At 35.8% G+C, this 25,505-nt stretch overlaps 1 protein-coding gene across 21 annotated transcripts in view; it reads right to left on the bottom strand.

The window, feature by feature from the left end:
• The window catches only part of GPHN (gephyrin), a 689,448-nt gene that overhangs the window by 394,240 nt on the left and 269,703 nt on the right, over positions 1 to 25,505 (bottom strand). For all 21 annotated transcript variants that reach the window (XM_064374964.1, XM_064374972.1, XM_012438040.2 and 18 more), the window contains exon 3: positions 5,387 to 5,444. In XM_064374964.1, coding sequence (XP_064231034.1) covers positions 5,387 to 5,444 — 58 coding nt within the window. The remainder of the gene's footprint in view (positions 1 to 5,386; positions 5,445 to 25,505) is intronic.

The following is a 25,505-nucleotide window of genomic DNA, read 5'->3' as shown; positions in this document are numbered from 1 at the left end:
TTGTACTGGTTGTTCCTTTCTATGTTTAGTGCTTCCTTTAGGAGCTTTTATAAGCCAGGCCTGGTGGTGATTAAATCTCTTGGCCGTTGCTTGTCTATAAAGGATTTTATTTCTCCTTCACTTATGAAGCTTAGTTTGGCTGTGTACGAAATTCTGGGTTGAAAATTCCTTTCATTAAGGACATCGAATATTGGCCAACACTCTCTTCTGGCTTGTAGGGTTTCTGCCAAGAGATCTGCTGTGAGTCTGATGGGCTTTCCTTTGTTGGTAACCCAACCTTTCTCTCTGGCTGCCCTTAGTATTTTTTCCTTCATTTCAACCCTGGTTGAAATTATGTGTCTTGGGATTGCTATTCTCAAGGATTATCTTTGTGGTGTTCTCTATATTTCCTGATTTTGAATGTTGGCCTACCTTGCTAGGTTGAAGAAGTTCTCCTGGATAATATCCTGAAAAAGAAACCAACTTGGTTTCTTTCTCCCCGTCACTTTCAGGTACACCAATCAAACATAAATTTGGTCTTTTCACATAATCCCATATTTCTTGGAGGCTTTGTTCATTTCTTTTCCCTCTTTTTTCTCTAATCTTGCCTTCTCACTTTATTTCATTGACTTGATCTTCAATCTCTGATATTAGGAGAAATATCTAATGTAGATTATGGGGTGATGGATGCAGCAAACCACCATAACACATGTATACCTATGTAACAAACTTGCACATTCTACAGAGGTACCCCAGAACTTAAAGTATAATAATTTAAAAAAAAAATCCTTCAAGGGCTAGGCTGGGAGCAGTGGCTCATGCCTAATAATCCCAGAACTTTGGAAGGTGGAGGTGACTGGATTGCCTGAGGTCAGGAGTTTGAGACCAGTCTGGCCAACATGGTGAAACCCCATCTCTACTAAAAATACAAAAAAAAAAAAAAAAAATTAGCTGGGTGTGGTGTCATGCACCTATAATCCTAGCTACTCAGGAAGATGAGGCAGGACAACTGCTTAAAGCAGGGAGGTGGAAGTTGCAGTGAGCTAAGATAGCACTACTGCACTCCAGCCTGGGTGACAGAGTAAGACTCCGTCTCAAAAAAAAATCCTTCAATGGCTAATCAGAGCTTTGAGAATAAAAACTAAAAAAAAAAGAAAGATCATTCATCATGCTGAAGTGGGATTTATCCCTGGGATTTAAGGATCGTTTAACATATGCAAATCAATCACTGTAATACATCCTATCAACAGAATGAAGGGGGAAAATCATATGATAATTTCAAAGCATTTGATAAAATCCAACATCACTTTGGCTAAAAGCCATTAAAAGCCTGGGGATAGACTAAATATAACTGAGTTGAAATATAGAAACCATATATGACAGATCCACAGCAAATATCATAATTAATGGGGAAAAACTGAAAGCCCTTCCTCTGAGATCTGGAAGAAGACCAGTATGCCCACTGTAATCAGTGTTACTCAACGTAGTATTGGATGATCTAGATAAAACAATCAGACAGGCGAAAGATAAAAAGAAAATCCAAATTGAAAGGGAAGTAGTAAAATTATCCTTATTTGCATATGATATGATATTATATCTGGAAAAATGTAAAGACTCCACATGAAAACTATTAGAACTGATAAATTCAGAAAGGTACAGGATACAAAATCAACATATAAAAATCAGTACCATTTTCATTTGCCAACAGTGAACAATCTGAAAAAGAAAGAAAATATAATCCCATTTGCAACAGCCACACATAAAAGTAAATATCTAGGAATTAATTTAATCAAAGCACAAAAGATCTTAATGAAAGATTAATGAAAACTATAATACACTAACAAATGAAATTAAAGAGATCAAAAAATAAAAAGAGATTCTATGTTCATGGATTAGAAGAACAAATACTATTAAAATGTTCATAGTACCCAAAGCAATTTATAGATTCAATCCAATCCCTATCAAAATACTAATGGCACTCTCCACAGAAATGGAAAAAATTATCCTAAATTTTATATGGAACCACAAAAGACCCAGAATAGCCAAAGCTATCCTAAGAAAAAAGAGCAAAACTGGAAAGAATCATATTACCTGACTTCAAATTATATTACAAAGCTATAATATCCAAAACATCATGGTACTGGCATAAAAACAATCACATAGACTAATGGAACAGAATAGAGATCCCAGAAACAAATCCACATACCTACAGTGAACTCTTTTTCAACAATGATGTCAAGAACATACACTGGGAAAAAGTCTCTCTTCAATGTATGGTGCTGAGAAAACTAAATATCCATATGCTAAAAAATGAAACTAGATCCCTATCTCTCACCATATAAAAAACAAGTGCATTAAAAAATTAAATGTAAGACTTCAAACTAAGAAACTACAAGAAAACATTGGGGAAACTCTCCAGGACATTGATCTGGGCAATAATTTCTTGAGTAACACTCCACAAGCATAGGTAACCAAAGCAAAAATGGACAAATAGGAGTATATCACATTAAAAGTCTTTTGCACAGCAAAGATGAATCAACAGAGTGAAGAAATAACCCACAGAATGGGAGAAAATATTTGCAGGCTGCCCATCTGACAAGGAATTAATGACCAGAATATTAAAGAAGCTCAAATAACTTTATAGGAAAAAAAAAATCTAGTAATCCAATTTAAAAATAGGTGAAAGATTTCAATTTGCATTTCCTATAATTACTAGGTATTTACTTTTATTTGTGGCTATTGCCAATGGGATTATATTTTATTTCTTTTTCAGACTGTTCACTGTTGGCAAATAAAAATGGTACTGATTTTTGTATATTGATTTTGTACCCTGTAAGAAATGCAAAAGATTTGCATTTCTAAAAAAAGACATGCAAATGGCAAGTAGGCATATGAAAAGGTAGTCAACATAATTAACCATCAGATAAATGAAAATCAAAACTACAATATCATCTCATCCCATGTAAAATGGCTTTTATCCAAAGGACAGGTAATAACAACTGTAGTGAGGATGTGAAGAAAATGGAACACTGTATACTGATAAGGTAGGAAAATCACTTGAACCAAGGAGCTGGAGGTTGCAGTGAGCTGAAATCAGGCCACTGCACTGAACTCCAGCCTAGGCAACAGAGAGAGACTCTGTCTCAAAAAAAAAAAAAAAGCCCGTTAAGTCACAGAATTAAATAATTACCTTGAATTTGAATTTATTGAAAGATTTGAATTTATTGAACTTGATATTGAAAAGTTTAATCAAATCAAGCTTAATGATTTGTTGTGATCTTTACATCATTGTTAACAACTTAACCAGTATCGTCTATCCTTCACTATTACTAACCAATTATTAAATCTTACTCATGAAACAAATAGTATATTCAGTTCTCAATAGATGATAAATTGCTTTTGAAAAAAAATATATTATGTTAGAAGATTAATATTCCATAAGACTTAGTAAAACGTTAGAGATAGAAGAATGTAGTAATGCTCTGATTTTTAAAGAGTAAGTCAATTTTTCATTATTTTAATGTAAATTTTTAATTAAAATTGGTATATTGTATTTTCAAAGGAACCCAGAAAAATATCTACTAAAGGACTGATATTTAAAATTGGTGAAGGCATATAGGGAAAAGAAATTGCAACAATCCATTATGCATACTAATGCTTATATACAGTGTTTTCTTATGTAGATTTTTAATGAACAGCACAGGAAAGGGTTCCTTTTTGATTCTTCTAATATTTTTCTCAGAAATGCATTGCAAATGGCAGATAAATCTGATGGTGATTATCTGATGCATATAAATTTTTAATTCAACTATGATAACCAAAAATTAAATAATATTCTAACATACCCAAAGATTCAATGGCATTTGAAAAAGCAATGATATTTGTTGGCTGCATAAATGTCTTCTTTTGAAAAGTGCCTGTTCATATCCTTTGCCTACTTTTTGATGGGGTTTTTTTCTTATAAACTTAAGTTCTCTGTAGATTCTGGATATTTAGCCCTTTGTCAGATGGACAGCTTGCAAAATTTTTTCCCATTCTGTTGGTTGCCCGTTCACTCTAATGATTGTTTCGTTTCCTGTGTAGAAGCTCTGGAGTTTAATTAGATCCCATTTGTCTATTTTGGCTTTTGTTGCCAATGCTTTCAGTGTTTTAGTGCTTGCCTATGCCTACATCCTGAATGGTATTGCCTAAGTTTTCTTCTAGGGTTTTTATGGTGTTAGGTCTTATGTTTAAATCTTTAATCCATCTGGAGTTAATTTTTGTATAAGGTGTAAGGAATGGGTCCAGTTTCAGCTTTCTACACATGGCTAGCCAGTTTTCCCAACACCATTTATTAAACAGGGAATCCTTTCCCCATTGTTTGTTTTTGTCAGATATGTTAAAGATCAGATGGCTGTAGATGTGTGGCATTAATTCCGAGGCCTCTGTTCTGTTCCAATGGTTTGTATCTCTGTTTTGGTACCAGCACCATGCTGTTTTGATTACTGCTGTCTTATAGTATAGTTTGAAGTCAGACAGCATGATGCCTCCAGCTTTATCATCACTGGTCATTAGAGAAATGTAAATCAAAATCACATTGAGATACCATCTCATGCCAGTTAGAATGGCAATCATTAAAAAATCGGTAGACAACAGATGCTGGAAAGGATATGGAGAAATAGGAATGCTTTTACACTGTTGGGAGCGTAAATTAGTGTAACCATTGTTGAAGACAGTGTCATGGTTCCTCAAGGATCTAGAAATAGAAATACCATTTGACCCAGCAATCCCATTACTGGGTATATACCCAAAGGTTTACAAATCATTCTATTATGAAGACACATGCACACCTATGTTCACTGCAGCACTGTTTACAATAGCAAATGGTTGGAACCAACCCACATGCCCATCAAGGATAGACTGGATAAAGAAAATGTGGCACATATACACCATGGAATACTATGCAGCCATAAAAAAGGATGAGTTCATGTCCTTTGCAGGGACATGGAAGAATCTGGAAACCATCATTCTCAGCAAACTGACACAAGAACAGAAAACCAGATACCACATGTTCTCATTCATAAGTGGGTGTTGAACAATTAGAACACATCAACCACAGGGAGAGGAACATCACACACTGGGGTCTGTTGCGGGGTGGGGGACTAGGGGAGTGATAGCAGTGGGTGGCGAGACTGGGGAGGGATAACATTAGGAGAATTATCTAATGTAGGTGAAGGGGTGATAGAGGCAGCAAACCACCACAGCATGTGTATACCTATGTGACAATCCTGCAAGATCTGCACATGTATCCCAGAACTTAGAGTATAATTAAAAAAGAAAGAAAGAAAGAAAGAAAGAAAAAGCAATTCTCCCCCAACCCTTACCAAGATGCTAAGTCTTTGTGAAGGTGAAAAATGCCATACTATACCTTGATTTCTTCTATTTCGTCTGGTACTATCTTGTATGCTGATATAGTCCCACCCAACCTGAAATTAGGAGAAGAAAATATTCTCAAAACCAGCAATAGTGTTTAAAAAATGTGGAAGATTTCTGCCATTACCATCAGAATGCTATCAATAATTCCCAGTATTCACCCCAACAACCATGGAGGAAAAACAACCATTTTGTGCATACGTTTTCCATTTATTAGTTTAAAAGAGATAGATAATGAATGACTACTGAAAATGTTAAATTAGATTTTTACCCATAACTATACTCCTCTTATTGATGTTATTAATAATGCTGAAACTGTCACTTTTACTGCTGTATTCTGTCACAGCTAACATGCATGAGGAACTGATGGCAAACATGATGCTTGCTTTTTTTAAAAAAAGAAATCACAGCTTTTACTTCTTATAGTAGTTTTAGGTTTACAAAAAAATTGAGCAGAAATTAGAGCATTCACATATTCCCTCCCTTCCTTCCCTACAATCCTGTTTTCCTGATACTAACATCTTGCATTAGTGTGGTACATTGGCAACAAGTGTTGAACCAACATTGATTTTGCTTCTTTTTTAAAGTAATTTGAACAGGGAATCAGAGAGATGTGTGTGCCCAGCACTGTCCAAGGGGAAGAGATGAGAATTTGGGAGTTACAGATAATTTAATCCTTAAAATGTTCTTTGCTTTGAGACAGTGATGTCATTATATGTCATATTCACCTGTTTGAAATATTTATTATAAAGTAACTAAGCTTTATATAAAATCATGGTTCAGGTATATATCATGTATATTATCTGATTTAATCCTTGCAATTATCTCTATTATAAAAATTGGGAAATTGGGACATAGAGACATTCAGTAATTCTTATACAACTGAAGAAACTAGCTAATGAATGAGTTGAGATGTATGTAAGTGTAAAATACACACCAGATTTTGAATACTTAGTATTAAAAAAGAATAATTTTAATGTATTGAGCACATGTTATAATAACATTTTAGATATATTGGGTTAAATATATTATTAAAGTTAATTTCACCTGTTTATTTTCACTTTTTAAGATGTGGCTACTTAGAAACTTTAAAATTACATACAGGGTATTTGTGGGTCCCATCACATCTCTCTATCAGGTACTCTAGGCTATTAAACTCCAAATTACTTAACTGCTTTTGTTCCAATTCAATGCTTACAAAGGAACCTTCTGAATACTTATTTGAGCTTATAAGTACACCTCGGTAACAGAAAAAGGAGTATCATACATAAGAGACTTAAGTATTCTAGATCCTTTAGGATATCTCCTTTCCCAAATGTAAAATAATAAATACCACTCTGGTTTCTATTTAAAACAAAAAATCCAACCAAATGATTTTTATTAACTATGCATTAAGACTCTGTTATTACCATTTTTTCTTACTAATGAAACTCGTGTTCAAATATTGATTTGAGAATTATTTCTTATTTATTTTATTTTTTCCCCTGCTCCCCGAGAATTATTTCTTAGACTTTAAATACCATGATTGAATGGTGGAAACAAATGAATTTTAACTTAATTCACTTTATATAAGGTGTACCAGTGATGTAGTAAACAAGATCATTCTAAGACAGCTATATGATCAAGTGGCTAAAAAACAGAATAAACTTGGAGGGCTTCCATATTATGCTAAACATACAAATGAGAAAGGAGATAAAAGTTGATATAAACAACAGAAAAAAAAACCCAGAAACTAGAAATCTAGAAAAAAAACTAATAGAAACAATGGAGTCAACTACATTACTAAAAACACCTGTTCACTAATAAACCTACTTCAGCCCATCATTTCTTTCTATTACCTGACTATAACCAAAACAATAACTTTAACAACTAGTAGTTTTGACCTCTGAACTGATTTCTGAAAATAACATTTCTGTTTTCATGACTTCATTAAACACAGATAGTTTAATATGCTATCAGTATTTCAGTTACTGCACTCAGGCCTAGATAATAACTCACTCCAAATTTCATGTTCTATTACATTACACTGTCCTTCTCATTGTTGAAGAAAGAATTCACTCAGGGGTAAAACATAGTTCTATTTTACTATAGTCAATATATAAAAATAGTATTACATTGGCAGTGATAGTGGTAGTAACAGTTGAAATACTACTACAAGTAGTATATTTAGCACTTACTATGTGCCAGGCATTATGTTATACTTTACATGTATTTTCTCATTTAATTCTTATAACCTATACAAATGATTATGAAAAAAATCAGACAAGTAATTTTTCAAAAATCCCACAATTAGGAGTGGCAGAGCTGGGCTTAAGAATGCAGTTCTACAAATTGACAAGAGGATTCTAAAATTAATATGGAAATTCAAGGGACACAGAATAGTTAGACAAACCTCAAAAGAATAAAGTTGAAGGATTCTCACTTCCTGATTTAAAGTCACTACAAAGCTTATAGCAATCAAGACAATGTAGGACTCGCATAGGGTAGACATATAAAATAGAATACAACAAAGTCCAGAAATAAATTTCACATTCATAGATAACTACTTTGGCTTTCCTTTTAATCTTATTATTGTAAACTATATTTAACAAACTTTTAAAGTAGTATGCAATTCAGTGGCATTAAATACATTCACAATATTGTGTATCATTATTATTTCCCAAACATTTGCATCACTCAAAACAGAAATTGTAAACATTAAGCAGTAATTCTCCATTTACCTCTCACCTCAGCTCCTGGTAACCTGTAATCTACTTTCTGCTTCTGTGAATATATCTGTTCTAGAGATATAACGTAAGTGGAATCATACAATATTTGTCCTCTTGTGTCTGGCTTATATCACTCAACATTAAGTTTTCAAAATTCTTTAATGTTCCACATATAGTGGAACTTTATTCCCTTTTATGGCTGAATAATACTTCATTACATATGCATACCACATTTTATTTATTCATTCATCTGTTGATAGATGTTCGAATTGTTTCCATCTTTTGGCTACTGTGAACAATGTTATGTTGAACAGGCATTTAAGTGTCTGTTTGAGTCCCTCTTTTTAATTTTTTTAGGTATATACCTAGGAGGTAGAATTGCTTGCTCATTCTATGCCTAGCTTTCTGAGTAACCACCAAGCTGTTTTTTACAGTGGTTGTATTACATATTCCCGTGAGCAATACATGAGGGTCCAATTTCTCCACATCCTTGTCAAAATTGTTATTTTCATTATTTTTTAATGACCATCCTAGTGGGTGTGACGTTGCCTCTCACTGTGGCTTGAATTTGCATTTCTCTACTGACCAGTGATGCTGAGGATCTTTTTATGTCTTATTGGCCATTTGTATATATTTGGAGAAATTCCTCTGTGCATTTAAAATTAGGTTGTTTTTTGTAGTTATTGAGTTGTACAAGTTCTTTACACATTCTGGATTTTAAACCCTTATCAGATATATGGTTTTAAAATACTTTCCCATTCTATAGGTTGTCTTTTCACTTTCTTGATAATGTTGTTTGATGCACAAAACTTAAATTTTGATGAAGTCTAATTCATCTATATTTTTCTTCTGTTGCTTATATTATTGGGGTAGTATATAAAAATCCACTGCCAAACCCAAGGCAATGAAGATTTATCCCTGTTTTCTTCAGAGCATTATGGTTTTAGTTCTTGTATTTAGGTCACTAATCCATTTTGAGTTCATTTTTCTATATGGTGTGAGGTATGGGTCATTTATTTTGCATGTGAAAAACTGGTTGTTGAGGAAACTCCTTTCTCAAAGCCACTGTCACAGCTTTGACTTGTCACCTTTGTCAAAAATAAATTGGCCGTAGATGCATGGGTTCATTTCTATATCTTCAGTTCTATTCCATTGGTCTACAGGTGTATTTTTTGTTTTATGTTTTGTTTTTTGAGATGGAGTCTCACTCTGTCACCCAGACTGAAATGCAGTGGTGTGATCTTGGCTCACTGAAACCTCAGCCTCCTGGGTTCAAGTGATTCTCCTGCCTTAGCCTCCTGAGTAGCTGGGACTACTAGCGTGTGCCGCCATGCCCGGCTATTTTTTTTTTTTTTTTTTTGTATTTTTAGTAGAAACAGGGATTCACTGTGTTAGCCAGGATAGTCTCAATCTCTTGACATTGTGATCTGCCCACCTTGGCCTTTCGAAGTGCTGGGATTACAGGTGTGAGCCACTGTGCCCAGCCTACGGGTATATTTTTATGTCAATACCACACTGTCTTGATTACTCTAAGCTTTGTAGTAAATTTTCAAGTTAGGAAGTGTGACTCTTCCAATATTGTTCTTTTTCAAGACTGTCTTGACTACTTGGGACCCCTTGAAACATCATAGAAATTTCAGGTTTGGCTTTTTTATTTCTGCAAAAAAAAAAAATGACAATTAGAATACTGATAGGAATTATATTGAACCTGTAGATAACTTTGGGTAGTACTGACATTTTTAAAAATATTAGCTCTTTCATTCCATAAACATGGGATGCTTTTCCACTTATTTAGGTCTTCTTTAATTTCCTTCAGCAGTATTTTATAATTTTCAATGTCTTTCATCTCCTTGGTTAAATTTATTCCTAGGAAATTTTCAGATGTGATTTTAAATGAAATTGTTTTTATTTCCATTTTGGATTGTTTATTGCTGGTATATAGAAACACAAATTATTTTTGTGTGGTCAGCTTGTATCCTGCAATTTTGCTGAACTCATTCATTGACTCTAATAGCTTTCTTATGAATTAAGGAAAGTTTTATATGTAGCAACATGTTATCTGTGAACAGACATAGTTTTACTTCTTTCTTTTCAATGTAGATGCTGTTTTTTCTTTGCCTACCTGTTCTGGCTAGAACTTGGAGTACAATGGTGAACAGCACTAGTGAAAACAGGAATATCTGCCTTGTTCCTGATATAAGGAGAAAACCTTTAGTTTTTCATCACTGAGTATGATGATGTTAGCTGTGCGTTTTTCATAGATGCCCTTTTATCATGTTAAGGAAATTCCCTTCTTTTCTTGGTGTTCTGCATGTTTTTACCATAGAAGTGTGTTGTTGGATTTTTGTTTTCTGTTTGTCAAATAAGATGATCTTTTTTGTTTGTTTTCATTCATTCTATTGACATAGTATACTACAGTAATTAACTTCTTACGTTGAACCACTCTTGCATTCCTGGTATATTCCTACTTGGTCATAGTATATAATCCTTTAAATATGCTATTGGATTCAGTTGCTAGTGTTTTCACATCCATATTCACAAGGGATACTGACATGCAATTTTCCTTTCTTGTGATTTCTTACTCTGGCTTTGGTAGCAAAGTAATGCTGGCCTCACAGAATGAGAAAGTGTTTTCTCCTATATTTCAGAAGAGTTTAAGACAGACTGGCGTTAATTATTTTACATAATTCATTGGTTTCTAAGAATTTGTCCACTTCATCTAAATTATCTAATTTGTTGGCACACAATTGTTCACAGTATTCTCTTACAATCCTTTTTATTTCTGTAAGTTTAGTAATGTTCCCACTTTCATTTCTGATTTTAGTGTTTGCATCTTCTCAATTTTTCCCTAAGTCAATCTAGCTAACGGTTTGTCAGTTCTGATGATCTTTTCTTTTTTTTTTTTTGTTTTTTTTGAGACAGAGTCTTGCTCTGTCAACCAGGTTGGAGTGCAGTGGTGCGATCTCAGCTCACTGCAACCACTGCCTCCTAGGTTCAAGCAATTCTCCTGCCTCAGCCTCCTGAGTAGCTGGGATTACAGGTGCCTGCCACCATGCTTGGCTAATTTTTGCATTTTTAGTAGAGACAGGGTTTCACCACGTTGGCCACATTGGCCTCGAACTCTGGACCTCAGGTGATCCACCCACCTTGGCCTCCCAAAGTGCTGGGATTGAGGCACCATGCCCGGCTGATGATCTTTTCAAAGAAACAAGTTTTGATTTCTGTTACTCTTTATTGTTTTTTGCTTCTGTATTTCATTATTTCCACTCTAATCTTTATTGCCTTCTTTTGTTTCATTATTGCCTTCTATTGTGTTTAGCTATTTTCTTTTCTGTTTCCTTGCAGTGAATCATTTTCACTCCATTCTCATTTCCTTTAGTCTATATCTTTTAGATACTTTGTGATTATCCTGAGGAAGAAATATATTTAACATTCTAAATTTATAACAATCTAGTTTGAGTTGATACCAACTTAACTGCAACATCATACAATATCCCTGCTCCTACATAGCTCCATCTGCTAGCTTTGGGTTTGTTTTGTCTTCTTTTTCCAGTTCATCAAGATATCAGGTTAAGGTAATTGAGATGCTTCTTCCTTTTTAATGTAAACATTTCTAGGTATTAATTTCTCTCTCAGCACTGCTTTCACCACATCCAGTAAGTTCTCATATGTTCTGTTTTTGTTTTCATTTGCCCCAAGGTATTTTTGAATTATACTTATAATTTCTTCTTTAAACCATTGTTTATTTAAGAGTTTAATATCTCCATATTGTAAATTTTCTAGTTGTTTTTTTGTTTTTGTTTTTTTTTTTTTGAGACGGAGTCTTGCTCTATCGCCTAGACTGGAGTGCAATGGCATGATCTCTGCTCACTGCAACCTCTGCCTCCCAGGTTGAAGCGATTCTCCTGCTGCAGTCTCCTTAGCAGCGGGGATTACAGGCATGCACCACCATTCCTGACTAATTTTTGTATTTTTAGTGGAGACTGGGGTTTCACCTTTTTGGTCAGGCTGGTCTCAAACTCCTGACCTCGTGATTTGCCTGCCTTGGCCTCCCGAAGTGCTGGGTTTATAGGCATAAGCCACCGCGCCTGGCCTGTATGTATGTATGTATGTATGTGTATGTGTGTGTATATATACATATATATGTGTATATATATATGTGTGTATATATATGTGTATATATATATGTGTGTATATATATGTGTATATATATATGTGTGTGTATATACATATATATATATATGGTTGAGTTTTAGCTTTATTCTCTTGTGTATATATATAGAGAGAGCTTTATTCTCTTGTATATGTACATATATATACATATATACATACATATATATGTACATATATATATATATGTATGTACATATATATATGGTTGAGTTTTAGCTTTATTCTCTTGTGGTCAGAGACCATACTTTGTAAGATTTCAAACTTTTAAAATGTATTTTAAAATGTATTTTCTGTGGCCTAATATTACCATTTATCCTGTACAATGTTCTATGCCTTTTGTGTATTATCAGCAATTGTAAAATAAAACACGACTGCATGTGGCTCTCCTAACTTACTGTATTAAATGTCATAATACTATTATTACCTTAATATAAGTTTCTTTAATATATTTTTAATTTTATTACTTTTCTGAATGAAATATCATAATAATCAAAATTAATAAATATGTAGGTAGTGATTATTGCCATTAAGAAACTATTCCAGAAAAAAATACTTGGCTCATGTTCATTTAAGAATAGTAATGTTTAAAGGTAATTCAGGGTGGCTCAGAAATATTTTCATTTTCTGCCCCCACTCAAATCTGCTTTTCCTCTAGTTTTCTCCAATTTTTGTTATGGTAAATATTAATTAATTCAGTAGCTCATGTCAAAAATATGGAAATCTTGGATGCATTCTTCTTTCTCAGTTCCTACAGCAATTAGTGACTAAGTCGTATTTCTAGTTGCCTTTGCTTATCTGGAAATACATTTTAATAATATCCTCATCACAGATGCTTGAGTCTGATCCTTCTAAAATGTAATTTTTCATCATGTCACACCTTTAAGTAATGTGTAATACCTTAACAAGTTAAATTTCCATTATAAACTTCATTCCTGGTTCCATTTCTTGTCTCATTATTTCACATTCCCTCTACATTCTTGCAATGATTAATTATCAGTAGTTTCATAAATGCATCAATTTCGTACCCTTCTGTCTTCATATGACTCTTGTCCTGAATGTTCTTCTCCAGCCCACAAACTCCTAGTCACCTTTCAAGATTCAATATAACTTCAGAAGACTTATCTGAGCTCTGGAAGCAGAGATAAGCACTTTCTTTGCTGATTGAATAGTGCCTTATTCATATCTAAATTACAGCATTTGTCCCATTATTGCAATATTTATTTAGAGATCGATAGCCTCCATTAGATTACAAAGGTACCTGTAATATTTTAGTTACCTTTGCATTTCTAGCACATAGTGAGTAGTCAAACCTTGGCAAATTAACAAATTTTTGGTGTATTAATGAATGATGTCAAAGGAGCTAAACATAAGAATTTTTACCAAGATCTTCAGCAAATCCTTTGTCTACAAAAAATGATATGTTTATTTTATTTTATTTTATTTTATTCTTATTTTTATTTTATTTTTATTGCATTTTAGGTTTTGGGGTACATGTGAAAAACATGCAAAGTTGTTGCATAGGTGCATTCATGGCAGTGTGATTTGCTGCCTCCCTCCCCCTCACCCATATCTGGCATTTCTCCCCATGCTATCCCTCCCCAACTCCCCCCCCCGCTGTCCCCCCCACTCCCCCGCAACAGACCCCCGTGTATAGTGCTCCCCTCCCTGTGTCCATGTGTTCTCCTTGTTCAACACCCTCCTATGAGTGAGAACATGTGGTGTTTGGTTTTGGGTTCTTGTGTCAGTTTGCTGAGAATGATGGTTTCCAGGTTCATCCATGTCCCTACAAAGGACAAGAACTCCTCATTTTTAATGGCTGCATAATATTCCATGGTGTATATGTGCCACATTTTTCCTGTCCAGTCTATCATCGATGGGCATTTGGGTTGGTTCCAGGTCTTTGCTATTGTAAACTGTGCTGCAATGAACATTCGTGTGCATGTGTCCTTATAGTAGAACGATTTATAATCCTTTGGATATATGCCCAGTAATGGGATTGCTGGGTCAAATGGAATTTCTATTTCTAGGTCCTTGAGGAATCGCCACACTGTCTTCCACAGTGGTTGAACTAATTTACACTCCCACCAACAGTGTAAAAGTGTTCCTATTTCTCCACATCCTCTCCAGCATCTATTTTCTCCAGATTTTTTAATGATCGCCATTCTAACTGGCGTGAGATGGTATCTCAATGTAGTTTTGATTTGCATTTCTCTAATGACCAGTGATGATGAGCATTTTTTCATATGTTTGTTGGCCTCTTGTATGTCTTCTTTTGTAAAGTATCTGTTCATATCCTTCGCCCATTTTTGAATGGGCTTGTTTGTTTTTTTCTTGTAAATCTTTTTTAGCTCGTTGTAAATTCTGGATATCAGCCCTTTGTCAGATGGGTAGGCTGCAAAAATTTTTTCCCATTCTGTTGGTTGCCGATTCACTCTATTGACTGTTTCTTTTGCTGTGCAGAAGCTGTGGAGTTTGATTAGGTCCCATTTGTCTATTTTGGCTTTTGTTGCCAATGCTTTTGGTGTTTTGGTCATAAAGTCCTTGCCTATGCCTATGTCCTGAATGGTTTTGCCTAGGTTTCCTTCTAGGGTTTTTATGGTGTTAGGCCTTATGTTTAAGTCTTTAATCCATCTGGAGTCAATTTTAGTGTAAGGTGTCAGGAAGGGGTCCAGTTTCTGCTTTCTGCATATGGTTAGCCAGTTTTCCCAACACCACTTATTGAACAGGGAATCCTTTCCCCATTGCTTGTTTTTATCAGGTTTGTCAAAGATCGGGTGGTTGTAGATATGTTGTGTCGCCTCCGAGGCCTCTGTTCTGTTCCATTGGTCTATATCTCTGTTTTGGTACCAGTACCATGCTGTTTTGATTACCGTAGACTTGTAGTAGAGTTTGAAGTCCGGTAGTGTGATGCCTCCTGCTTTGTTCTTTTTGCTTAGAATTGACTTGGCTATGCGGGCTCTCTTTTGGTTCCATATGAAGTTTAAGGTGGTTTTTTCCAGTTCTGTCAAGAAGGTCATTGGTAGCTTGATGGGGATAGCGTTGAATCTGTAAATTACTTTGGGCAGTATGGCCATTTTCACGATATTAATTCTTCCTAACCATGAACATGGAATGTTTCTCCATCTGTTTGTGTCCTCTCTTATTTCGTTGAGCAGTGGTTTGTAGTTCTCCTTGAAGAAGTCCTTTACGTTCCTTGTTAGTTGTATTCCTAGGTATTTTATTCTCTTTGTAGCAATTGTGAATGGCAGTTCGTTCTTGATTTGGCTCTCTTTAAGTCTATTATTGGTGTATAGGAATGCTTGTGATTTTTGCACATTGATTTTGTATCCTGAGACTTTGCTGAAGTTGCTTATCAGTTTCAGGAGATTTTGGGCTGAGATGATAGGGTCTTCTAGATATACAATCATGTCATCTGCAAATAGAGACAATTTGACTTCCTCCTTTCCTAATTGAATACCCTTTATTTCTTTTTCTTGTCTGATTGCTCTGGCTAGAACTTCCAGTACTATATTGAACAGGAGTGGTGAGAGAGGGCATCCTTGTCTAGTGCCCGATTTCAAAGGGAATGCTTCCAGTTTTTGCCCATTCAGTATGATATTGGCTGTTGGTTTGTCATAAATAGCTTTTATTATTTTGAGGTACGTTCCGTCGATACCTAGTTTATTGAGCGTTTTTAGCATAAAGGGCTGTTGAATTTTGTCGAAGGCCTTCTCTGCATCAATTGAGATAATCATGTGGTTTTTGTTTTTGGTTCTGTTTATGTGGTGAATTACATTTACAGACTTGCGTATATTGAACCAGCCTTGCATCCCCGGGATGAATCCTACTTGATCATGGTGGATAAGCTTTTTGATGTGCTGTTGCAATCGGCTTGCCAGAATTTTATTGAAGATTTTTGCATCTATGTTCATCAAGGATATTGGCCTGTAATTTTCTTTTCTTGTTGAGTCTCTGCCGGGTTTTGGTATTAGGATGATGTTGGTCTCATAAAATGATTTGGGAAGGAGTCCTTCTTTTTTGATTATTTGAAATAGTTTCAGTAGGAATGGTACTAATTCCTCTTTGTATGTCTGGTAGAATTCGGCTGTGAACCCATCTGGACCTGGGCTTTTTTTGGGTGGTAGGCTCTTAATTGCTGCCTCGACTTCAGACCTTGTTATTGGTCTATTCAGGGTTTCGACTTCTTCCTGGTTTAGGCTTGGGAGGAGGCAACTGTCCAGGAATTTATCCATTTCTTCCAGGTTTTCTAGTTTATGTGCATAGAGTTGTTTGTAATAATCTCTGATGATGGTTTGAATTTCTCTGGCATCTGTGATGATATCCCCTTTATCATTTTTTACTGCATCTATTTGGTTATTCTCTCTTTTCTTTTTTATTAGTCTGGCTAGTGGTCTGTCTATTTTGTTGATCTTTTCAAAAAACCAGCTCCTGGATTTATTGATTTTTTGAAGGGTTTTTCGTGTCTCTATCTCCTTCAATTCTGCTTTGATCTTAGTTATTTCTTGTCTTCTGCTAGGTTTTGAGTTTTTTTGATCTTGCTCCTCTAGCTCTTTCAATTTTGACGATAGAGTGTCAATTTTAGATCTCTCCTTTCTTCTCATGTGGGCACCTATTGCTATATATTTTCCTCTAGAGACTGCTTTAAATGTGTCCCAGAGATTCTGGTATGTGGTGTCTTCGTTCTCGTTGGTTTCGAAGAACATCTTTATTTCTGCCTTCATTTCAGTGTTTATCCAGTCAACATTCAGGAGAAAGTTGTTCAATTTCCATGAGGCTGTGCGGTTCTGGGTTGGCTTCTGAATTCTGAGTTCTAACTTGATTGCACTGTGGTCTGAGAGACTGTTTGTTATGGTTTCCGTTCTTTTGCATTTGCTGAGGAGTGATTTACTTCCAATTATGTGGTCAATTTTAGAGTAGGTGTGATGTGGTGCTGAGAAGAATGTATATTCTGTGGATTTGGGGTAGAGAGTTCTGCAAATGTCTATTAGGTTTGCTTGGTCCAGGTCTGAGTTCAAGTCCTGGATATCCTTGTTAATTTTCTGTCTTGTTGATCTGTCTAATATTGACAATGGGGTGTTGAAGTCTCCCATTATTATTGTGTGGGAGTCTAGGTCTCTTTGTAAGTCTTTAAGAAGTTGCCTTATGTATCTAGGTGCTCCTGTATTAGGTGCATATATATTTAGGATCGTTAGCTCTTCTTGTTGCATTGATCCTTTTACCATTATGTAATGTCCTTCTTTGTCTCTTTTGATCTTTGTTGCTTTAAAGTCTATTTTATCAGAGATGAGAATTGCAACTCCTGCTTTTTTTTGTTCTCCATTTGCTTGGTAAATCTTCCTCCATCCCTTCATTTTGAGCCTTTGTGTATCCTTGCTTGTGAGGTGGGTTTCCTGGATACAGCACACTGATGGGTTTTGGCTTTTTATCCAATTTGCCAATCTGTGTCTTTTGATTGGGGCATTTAGTCCATTTACATTTAGAGTTAATATTGTTATGTGTGAATTTGATCCTGTCATTTTGATGCTAGCTGGCTGTTTTTCCCATTGGTTGATGCAGATTCTTCATTGTGTTGATGCTCTTTACCATTTCGTGCATTTTTGGAGTGGCTGGTACTGGTTGTTTTTTTCTATGTGTAGTGCCTCCTTCAGGAGCTCTTGTAAAGCTGGTCTGGTGGTGATGAAATCTCTGAGTGCTTGCTTGTTCTCAAAGGATTTTATTTTTCCTTCATTTATGAAGCTTAGTTTGGCTGGATATGAAATTCTGGGTTGAAAGTTCTTTTCTTTAAGGATGTTGAATGTCGGCCCCCACTCCCTTCTGGCCTGTAGGGTTTCTGCTGAGAGATCTGCTGTAAGTCTGATGGGCTTCCCTTTGTGGGTAACCCGACCTTTCTCTCTGGCTGCCCTTAGTATTTTCTCCTTCATTTCAACCCTGGCGAATCTGATGATTATGTGCCTTGGGGTTGCTCTTCTAGAGGAATATCTTTGTGGTGTTCTCTGTATTTCCTGGACTTGAATATTGGCCTGCCTTGCTAGGTTGGGGAAGTTTTCCTGGATAATATCCTGAAGAGTATTTTCCAGCTTGGATGCATTCTCTTCGTCACATTCAGGTACACCTATCAAACGTAGATTAGGTCTTTTCACATAGTCCCATTTTTCTTGTTGACTCTGTTCATTCCTTTTTACCCTGTTTTCTCTAATCTTGCCTTCTCGTTTTATTTCATTGAGTTGATCTTCGACCTCTGATATCCTTTCTTCTGCTTGGTCAATTCGGCTGTTGAAACTTGTGCATGCTTCGCGAAGTTCTCGTGTTGTGTTTTTCAGCTCCATCAATTCGCTCATATTCCTCTCTAAGTTGTCCATTCTCGTTAACATTTCGTCAAGTCTTTTTTCAAGGTTCTTAGTTTCTTTGCATTGGGTTAGAACATGTTCTTTTAGCTCACGGAAGTTTCTTATTATCCACTTTCTGAAAGCTGATTCTGTCATTTCATCACGCTCATTCTCCATCCAGTCTTGTTCCCTTGCTGGTGAGGAGTTGTGCTCCCTTGTAGGAGGAGAGGTGTTCTGGTTTTGGGTGTTTTCATCCTTTTTGCGTTGGTTTCTTCCCATCTTTGTGGATTTATCCACCTATCGACTTTGTAGTTGCTGTCTTTCTGATTTTGGTAATTTAAAGTCTGTAGTAGCTGAACTCATAAACCCCCTTTTCTTCCCCCTAGGTGGTCTGTCCCAGGGAATTAGGGCGTTATGATTTTCCGCTGTTGCAATGGTTTTCCCTGCCCACAAGGTGGCAGCCTAGTCACACTCAGCCTGCAGAGGCTTCGTTGAGCTGCTGTGGGCAAATTGTCCTGGGAACTGCAGGGTGTTTCCCGGTGGGTGACGCCCCTCCTCCACAGAGCTGGACCGTCCCGTGTTCAGCCGTGTTTCCGGAGGCGTCCTCTTTGCCCAGGAAACTCTTGGGTTGAGTCCCTGCCTCAGCTCCCCTTGCTGGCCCAGAGGGGATCCGGTCTCGCTCACTCTGCACAAGGGGCCGCTGCTCCCTGCCTCGGGTGCAGGCAGAGCAGCCACGCCAGTCCAACCAGCGGCGCTGGCAACCCGTGGAGCTTCGCCACCTGTGAATCTCCTGGTCTGTGGGCAGTAAAAATCCGCTGCCCTGTGAGCCGCTGCATCAGCCAAAGCAGCGGCTCTGAGATTCGTGGCGCGCCCTTGCCCGGGAGTGTCCTGGCTTGAATCCCTGCTTCAGCTCCCCTTGCTGGCTCAGAGGTGATTCAGTCTCTCTCGCTCTGTATGTGGATCCGCCGCCCCCCACCTCAGGGCGTAGGCCGAGTGGCGCGCTGCTCCGCTCAAACCAGCGGCGCTGGTGACCCGTGCGGCTCCTCCTCCTGTTAATCCCCTGGTCTGTGGTCAGTAAAAATCTGTCTGGAAATGCGGTGTCCACTCACCCTCTGCGCCTTCTTTCGGAGCTGCGATCCCGACTTCCTCCTAATCGGCCATCTTGAAAACCTCGATATGTTTATTTTAATAATGTTTCTCCTAAATTTTTGTCATAAACAACATGATATACCAAGATTTTTTAAATAAAATAATTCCTAGATATCTTTGGGCAGTGTTATAGTCTTAAAGCTTTCATTTTGACTGGCGGAGCAAGCATGTGTTTAGTGATTTCTATAGGAAGCCAAAATATTGATTTATACATTAAATCTTAATGAATAGTCTTGCTTAGAACAGAATGTTCTAAAAATATCACTGTATTTCGCTTAATTCCTGCCATTTATAAAAGTTATCAGAAATCATTTTAACTAAGATTAAGGAGCATTATTCCTATTTTATTTCCCCAGGAAGATCGTGTTGTCTGAATGATGCCAAAGTTTTCAATATCATTGGAAAGTCTCTATTAATTACAAAGTCGAAACTTCTAGCCTTACTTAACATGCACATACAATCAATTAATTCTGTAAATGATTATTTGTAGTGCTTTCTATGCTTAAGGTTCTGTGGTAGAAGACAAAGCTGTAGCTTCCAGTTTTAATTTTAAAAATCTAACATTGTTCTAAGAAATTATATCTCCTACTAATGTAATTTATCACTGGTTTATTTTAAAATTTGCAATATTAAGAAAACAAATAGTAAAATTATAAAACCAAGAAACGGAGAATATCTAATTCAATGATATGTCTGTTACTGATTAATTTAATGATTCATTCAACAATTATTTCTTTCTCAGAGTACCTTTTGACTTATTAAAGGACTTATTGGGTGCTATAAAATCAACATGTATCTCAAATAAATGACATAAATTTTTTTGTAATGTCAATACAAAATAACACAATACAAAAACAAAATCAAAACCTTCCTTCAAAAAGAAATTATTGAGCAATGTTTAGGTCAAACCATAATCTGTCACACATAACATAAAATATTAATATATGCATCAATCTTTCAAAATATGATTTCTTGGAGAAAAAGTCTATAAATCAACTGTTCTCTAAATTTTATTCCCTTGAGAGAAGTTAAGCATTTATAGGTTTTAAACAGACACCAGGGCCTATTTGAGGGTAGAGAGTGAGAATCAAAAAATTGCTTATTACCTGGGTGACAAAATTATCTGTACACCAAACCCTTGTGACAAGTACCCATGTAACAAACCTGCAAATATACACCCTGAACTAAAATAAAAGTTAGAAAGATAAAAAAAGAATGTATAGGTTTATATCTCACAATTTCAGTAGCATTCAGAGAAAAGGCATGTTTTAAATAAAGCAAAGGTATAGTATCTGAGCAGAGCTGGAGTTATAATTTTACAAAAGACGGCTGGGAGGAGTGGCTCACGCCTGTAGTCCCAGCACTTTGGGATGCCAAGACAGGCAGATCACACAGTCAAGAGATCAAGACCATCCTGGCCAACATGGTGAAACCTCGTCTCTACTAAAAATACAAAAATTAGCTGGGTGTGGTGGCGAGCGCCTGTAGTCCCAGCTACCCAGGAGGCTGAGGCAGAAGAATCATGTGAACCCAGGAGGCGGAGATTGTGGTGAGCCAAGATTGCACCATTGCACTCCACCCTGGTGACAATGAGACTCCATCTCAATAAAATAAAATAAAAGACAACAACATTTGAAATTTTCATACACTATTCTAAATAAAGTATACTTTTGTATCATTTCCAAATGTAGCTATATTTTTTAAATGTTTTAACAGAGGAAAAAATAGTTGAAAAGTGGATACGTGTTAACAGTACAAAGAAAGAACCTCTGGTTTGCTCTATTTGAACAATAATATAATTATGGAAATCATATATAAAATCAAACAGGAATAAAAGTTGGGTTAGAGAAAAATTATGTTCAATCACTTTGAAAGTTCCCCACTGAGAATCACATACTGACTAAACTGCTCATTAAACAACGTAAGTAGAATATAAGACTTTTTGAGAGAAAAAAATATGTACAGGTGCAAAAATGCTAAATAAATTCACATTATAAAAACGTCCAACCTCAGGAAGAAATGCGTTGGGAAGCACTACAAGTTTAATAGATAAGGTAAAAGATATGCATCATTGCTGACCAGGTCTTATTAATGCTTTGGAATAAAAATAAAAGTTAATTTTTTTTCTAATTGCGTTCAAATTATTTTCTTCTTTGTGGTGCAACACTTTGAGGAAATCACAATGACAAGATTACAGAAGTTATTCCAAATAAAGTTATTCCACTAAAACTGTGTAGATACGATGCTCAATAACTTTATGTCAGTGGTCAAAATGGCAAAATATAAAGATCATCTAGAGCCCAATGACAATAATATGCAATATGTTTGACAATATTTAGAACTGACTTCAGGGCTAGGTTCACTGGCTCATGCCAGTAATCCCACAATCTGGAAGCCAAGGCGAGAGGATCTCTTGAGGCCAGGAGTTTGAGACCAGCTTGTATAACATAGTGAGAGTCCACTTTTTAAAAAACAAAACAAAACAAAACAAAAACCTCTTACTTCAGTGATGTCTAATTTCTAAAGCAAAAGAGGGTTATGACCTAGGAAAGATATTATCAAAGATTTCCCCAAATCAAAAATTCTAAGGTTTGTTAGAAAGCAAGTCTATTATTGGCAGTGATATATTTTCTTGTGTCTAATTTATTTTCTTGATACCCAACTATGCCCGTTTTATCAGCCTTCAGCATGTAAAAAGCACACAAATGAATTTAACTACTTGCCACCTTTTTCCTCACATATTTTTCATGAGATAAGTCTGCCCCATTGTATTCCCCAAAGTAGGAGTAGCTGCTCTTTATAGGCCACTCAGTCTGCACAGCGGCAATCTTCTCTGGGGAGACCATTGAGCCAAGTGGCAGAGGAAGGAAATGGTCTGGATTAAACAGCAATGAAGGAAGTAAAGGAATGAAGAAGGAAAGGGAAAAAATGTCCTGTGATTTTAAGGGCATGATATTAATTTTTCTAATGTGCTCATATATTAAATCATATCTAGAATAAACTGCAAGAAGTTTTTCAACATTGGGGCAAAAAATATCTGTGTAATTGTAAACATACCAAGGGAGAGATTTTAAAGATCATATTTATTTTAAAGTACATATTATTGCTTTTTGTTTAAAAATTTTTTTTCATTTTTGCATTACATCTGATTCTTTTAAAAATTATTTGATTCTTAAAAATATACATCAGAAATAACAGGGCTGAGGTGATAAAGTTCATTATTTTAAAGAAGAATATTAAATTGGTCATTATGATGGGAAAAATCAATTCTCTCTATTTAGGAAGAAATAGTGCTAAATGTGTACCTGTGAATTTGGCTATTGTTCATTTGTTCATTATTCGAATACATCTTTGAAATAATCTGACATAAAGAAATGATGTTTCCAATCTCTCTGACTTCCTCTTTTGTCCTTCTCTCTGCTTTTAGGGGCTCAAGAGATTATATTGGGCTCAACCAAATAATGCAGGATAACTTCCCTATTTTAAGGTCATCCGCAATGTCTCTTTTGCTATATAACATAACTTATTCACAGGAGTAACAAAACCAGGTTAAAACCATGAGTCCAAAATTCTGCCTACCACAAGGTCAAAGAGTAAAAGCAGGGCCTGCTATCTAGGTAGTCAGGTGGGACTGTGGCCCACCTGTAGTTAACTGTGGCTTCTCCCAGAATGGGAGTGTGGGGATGGAGAAAGTACATCAATTCAAGATATATTCTAGAGGTTAGAATTAACAGGAATTAACGATGGATGACATACACACTGAGAATTTAGACAAAAGAGGAGTCAAGGGTAAATACAGGTTTCTGGTTTGAGAGGGTAAGAGTAGAAAAGAAGCATATTTGAAGCAGGGTGGCCACTTGTTCAAATGCTTTAGTTTTTTTTTTTTTTTTCTAGAATGTAAACTCCCTAAGAATAGGTTCCCAGTTTGATGAATTTTTGAATTCTATACAATGCCTAGGATAATGTCATACAGGTACTAAATACATGTCTGCTGAATGAGTAGTTAAATTAAAGTAGCAACCTCCAAATTGTGTTCTTTGAGATGTGAATAGATGCTCTCCCCTGCAATCCCAAAGTCATATGTGTGTGTGTGTGTGTGTATATATATATATACACACACATGTATATAAATGTGTGTGTATATATACACATGTATGTGTGTGTGTGTGTGTGTGTGTGTATATATATATATATATAAAAGTTTAAGAAGCCAACATGTTAAATTCCTTTATTGGAGCTAATCCTCATAATTTTATTAGCATATTAAAGTCCCTAGGAAGTTCTGCAATAAAGAAATCTATTTAACTTTGTTTAAACCAATGTTACAAAAATATATGTAAATCTAATTCATTTCATACATATTAATTATGCACTTACTATGAGCCAGGCATTATTTTCACCACTGGGGATATGTTGGGAAATAAAACAGATGAAAATTCCTTTCTCATGGAATTTACATTTTGATATGGAGGTAGAAGAGAGACAAGCAATAACCAAATAAATTATATAGCATGATAGGTGGTAACAAGTGTTATGGAGAAAAATGAAACAAGAAAAAAGAATAGGGTGTGCTGATGAATTGCAATTTTTAAATAAGATAGCTGAGGAAGACTATCAAGAAGGTGACATTTACGTTAACACCTGAAAGAGGGAGAACTAGCTCCACATGATATCTGAAAGAATATTATTCCAAGTAGAATAAACAGCAAGTACAAAGGCCCTAAGGTATGAATGTGCCTGGTGAATATTAGAAACAATAAGATGGCCAAAGTGCCTAGAACTGAATCAAGAAGCGGGGGAGAAATCCCAGGAATAATATGATATGAGATCATATAGTTACCTGTAGTCTATTATAATAGCCATGTTTATTTCTCTTAGTGACATGGGAAACCATTAGAGGATTTTGAGCAAATACGATTTTATTTCTTTTTTTTTCTGTTTTGGAAGGCTAATTTTGGATGCTAGTTAAATAGACTGGGTGGGGTAGGGATTGGCAAGGGTAAAGCAGGACCACTAATTAAGAGATTATTGCACTGAGCAATACAAGATATGATGGTGGCTTAAAGTAGACTGATAACAGTGGAGGTGGTGAAGAGTGGTCAGATTCTGGACATATTTTGAAGGTAGATTAATTCCAAAATTTGTAACCTGAGAAACTGAAAGGATACTGCTGCGATCAACTGGGAATAGAGAAGGCTGTGAGTAGAGAAAGTTTAGGGGATGGGGAAGATAGACTTAGGTTCTGGACAAGCGTAGTTTTGGATTTCCATTATATATCCAAGGAGAGATATCAAGTTGGTAGTTGGATATACAAATCTGGAGTTCAGAGGGACGTTACTCTAGAGCTGCAATTTGGGAGTCATTAGTATACAGGTGATACTTAATGTAATGAGTTTGTATGAAATCACCAAGGGAATATAGGTAAAAAAAAAAAGTGGTCCAAGAAAGGAGGCCTAAGTTGCTTGAATATTAAGAATCACCTGAAAAACAGACGAAGAAACAGCCAGTGAGATAGGAAGAATAGTAGGAGAATTCTAGGAAAACAATGACCTTTTCATTAAGTGAGGAAAGACCTGAAAGCCAAGGACAGGAGTGAGCAAGTATGTCAAATACTGCTTATACGTCAACTAGTAACTCAAGAAGATAGTTTTGTTGGAATGGTAGGAATTAAACCCTGATTAGAGAGAGTACAAGAAAACATGGTCAACCCCCTAAACAAATATCGAACCAGGAAATGATCATCAATAGCTGCTAATAT

The sequence above is a fragment of the Aotus nancymaae genome, unplaced genomic scaffold (assembly GCF_030222135.1).
Source record: "Aotus nancymaae isolate 86718 unplaced genomic scaffold, 86718_ANA_hifiasm-v0.15.2.pri h1tg000011l, whole genome shotgun sequence".
NCBI lineage: Eukaryota > Metazoa > Chordata > Mammalia > Primates > Aotidae > Aotus > Aotus nancymaae.
This window is presented reverse-complemented; position numbering and strand designations above follow the sequence as displayed.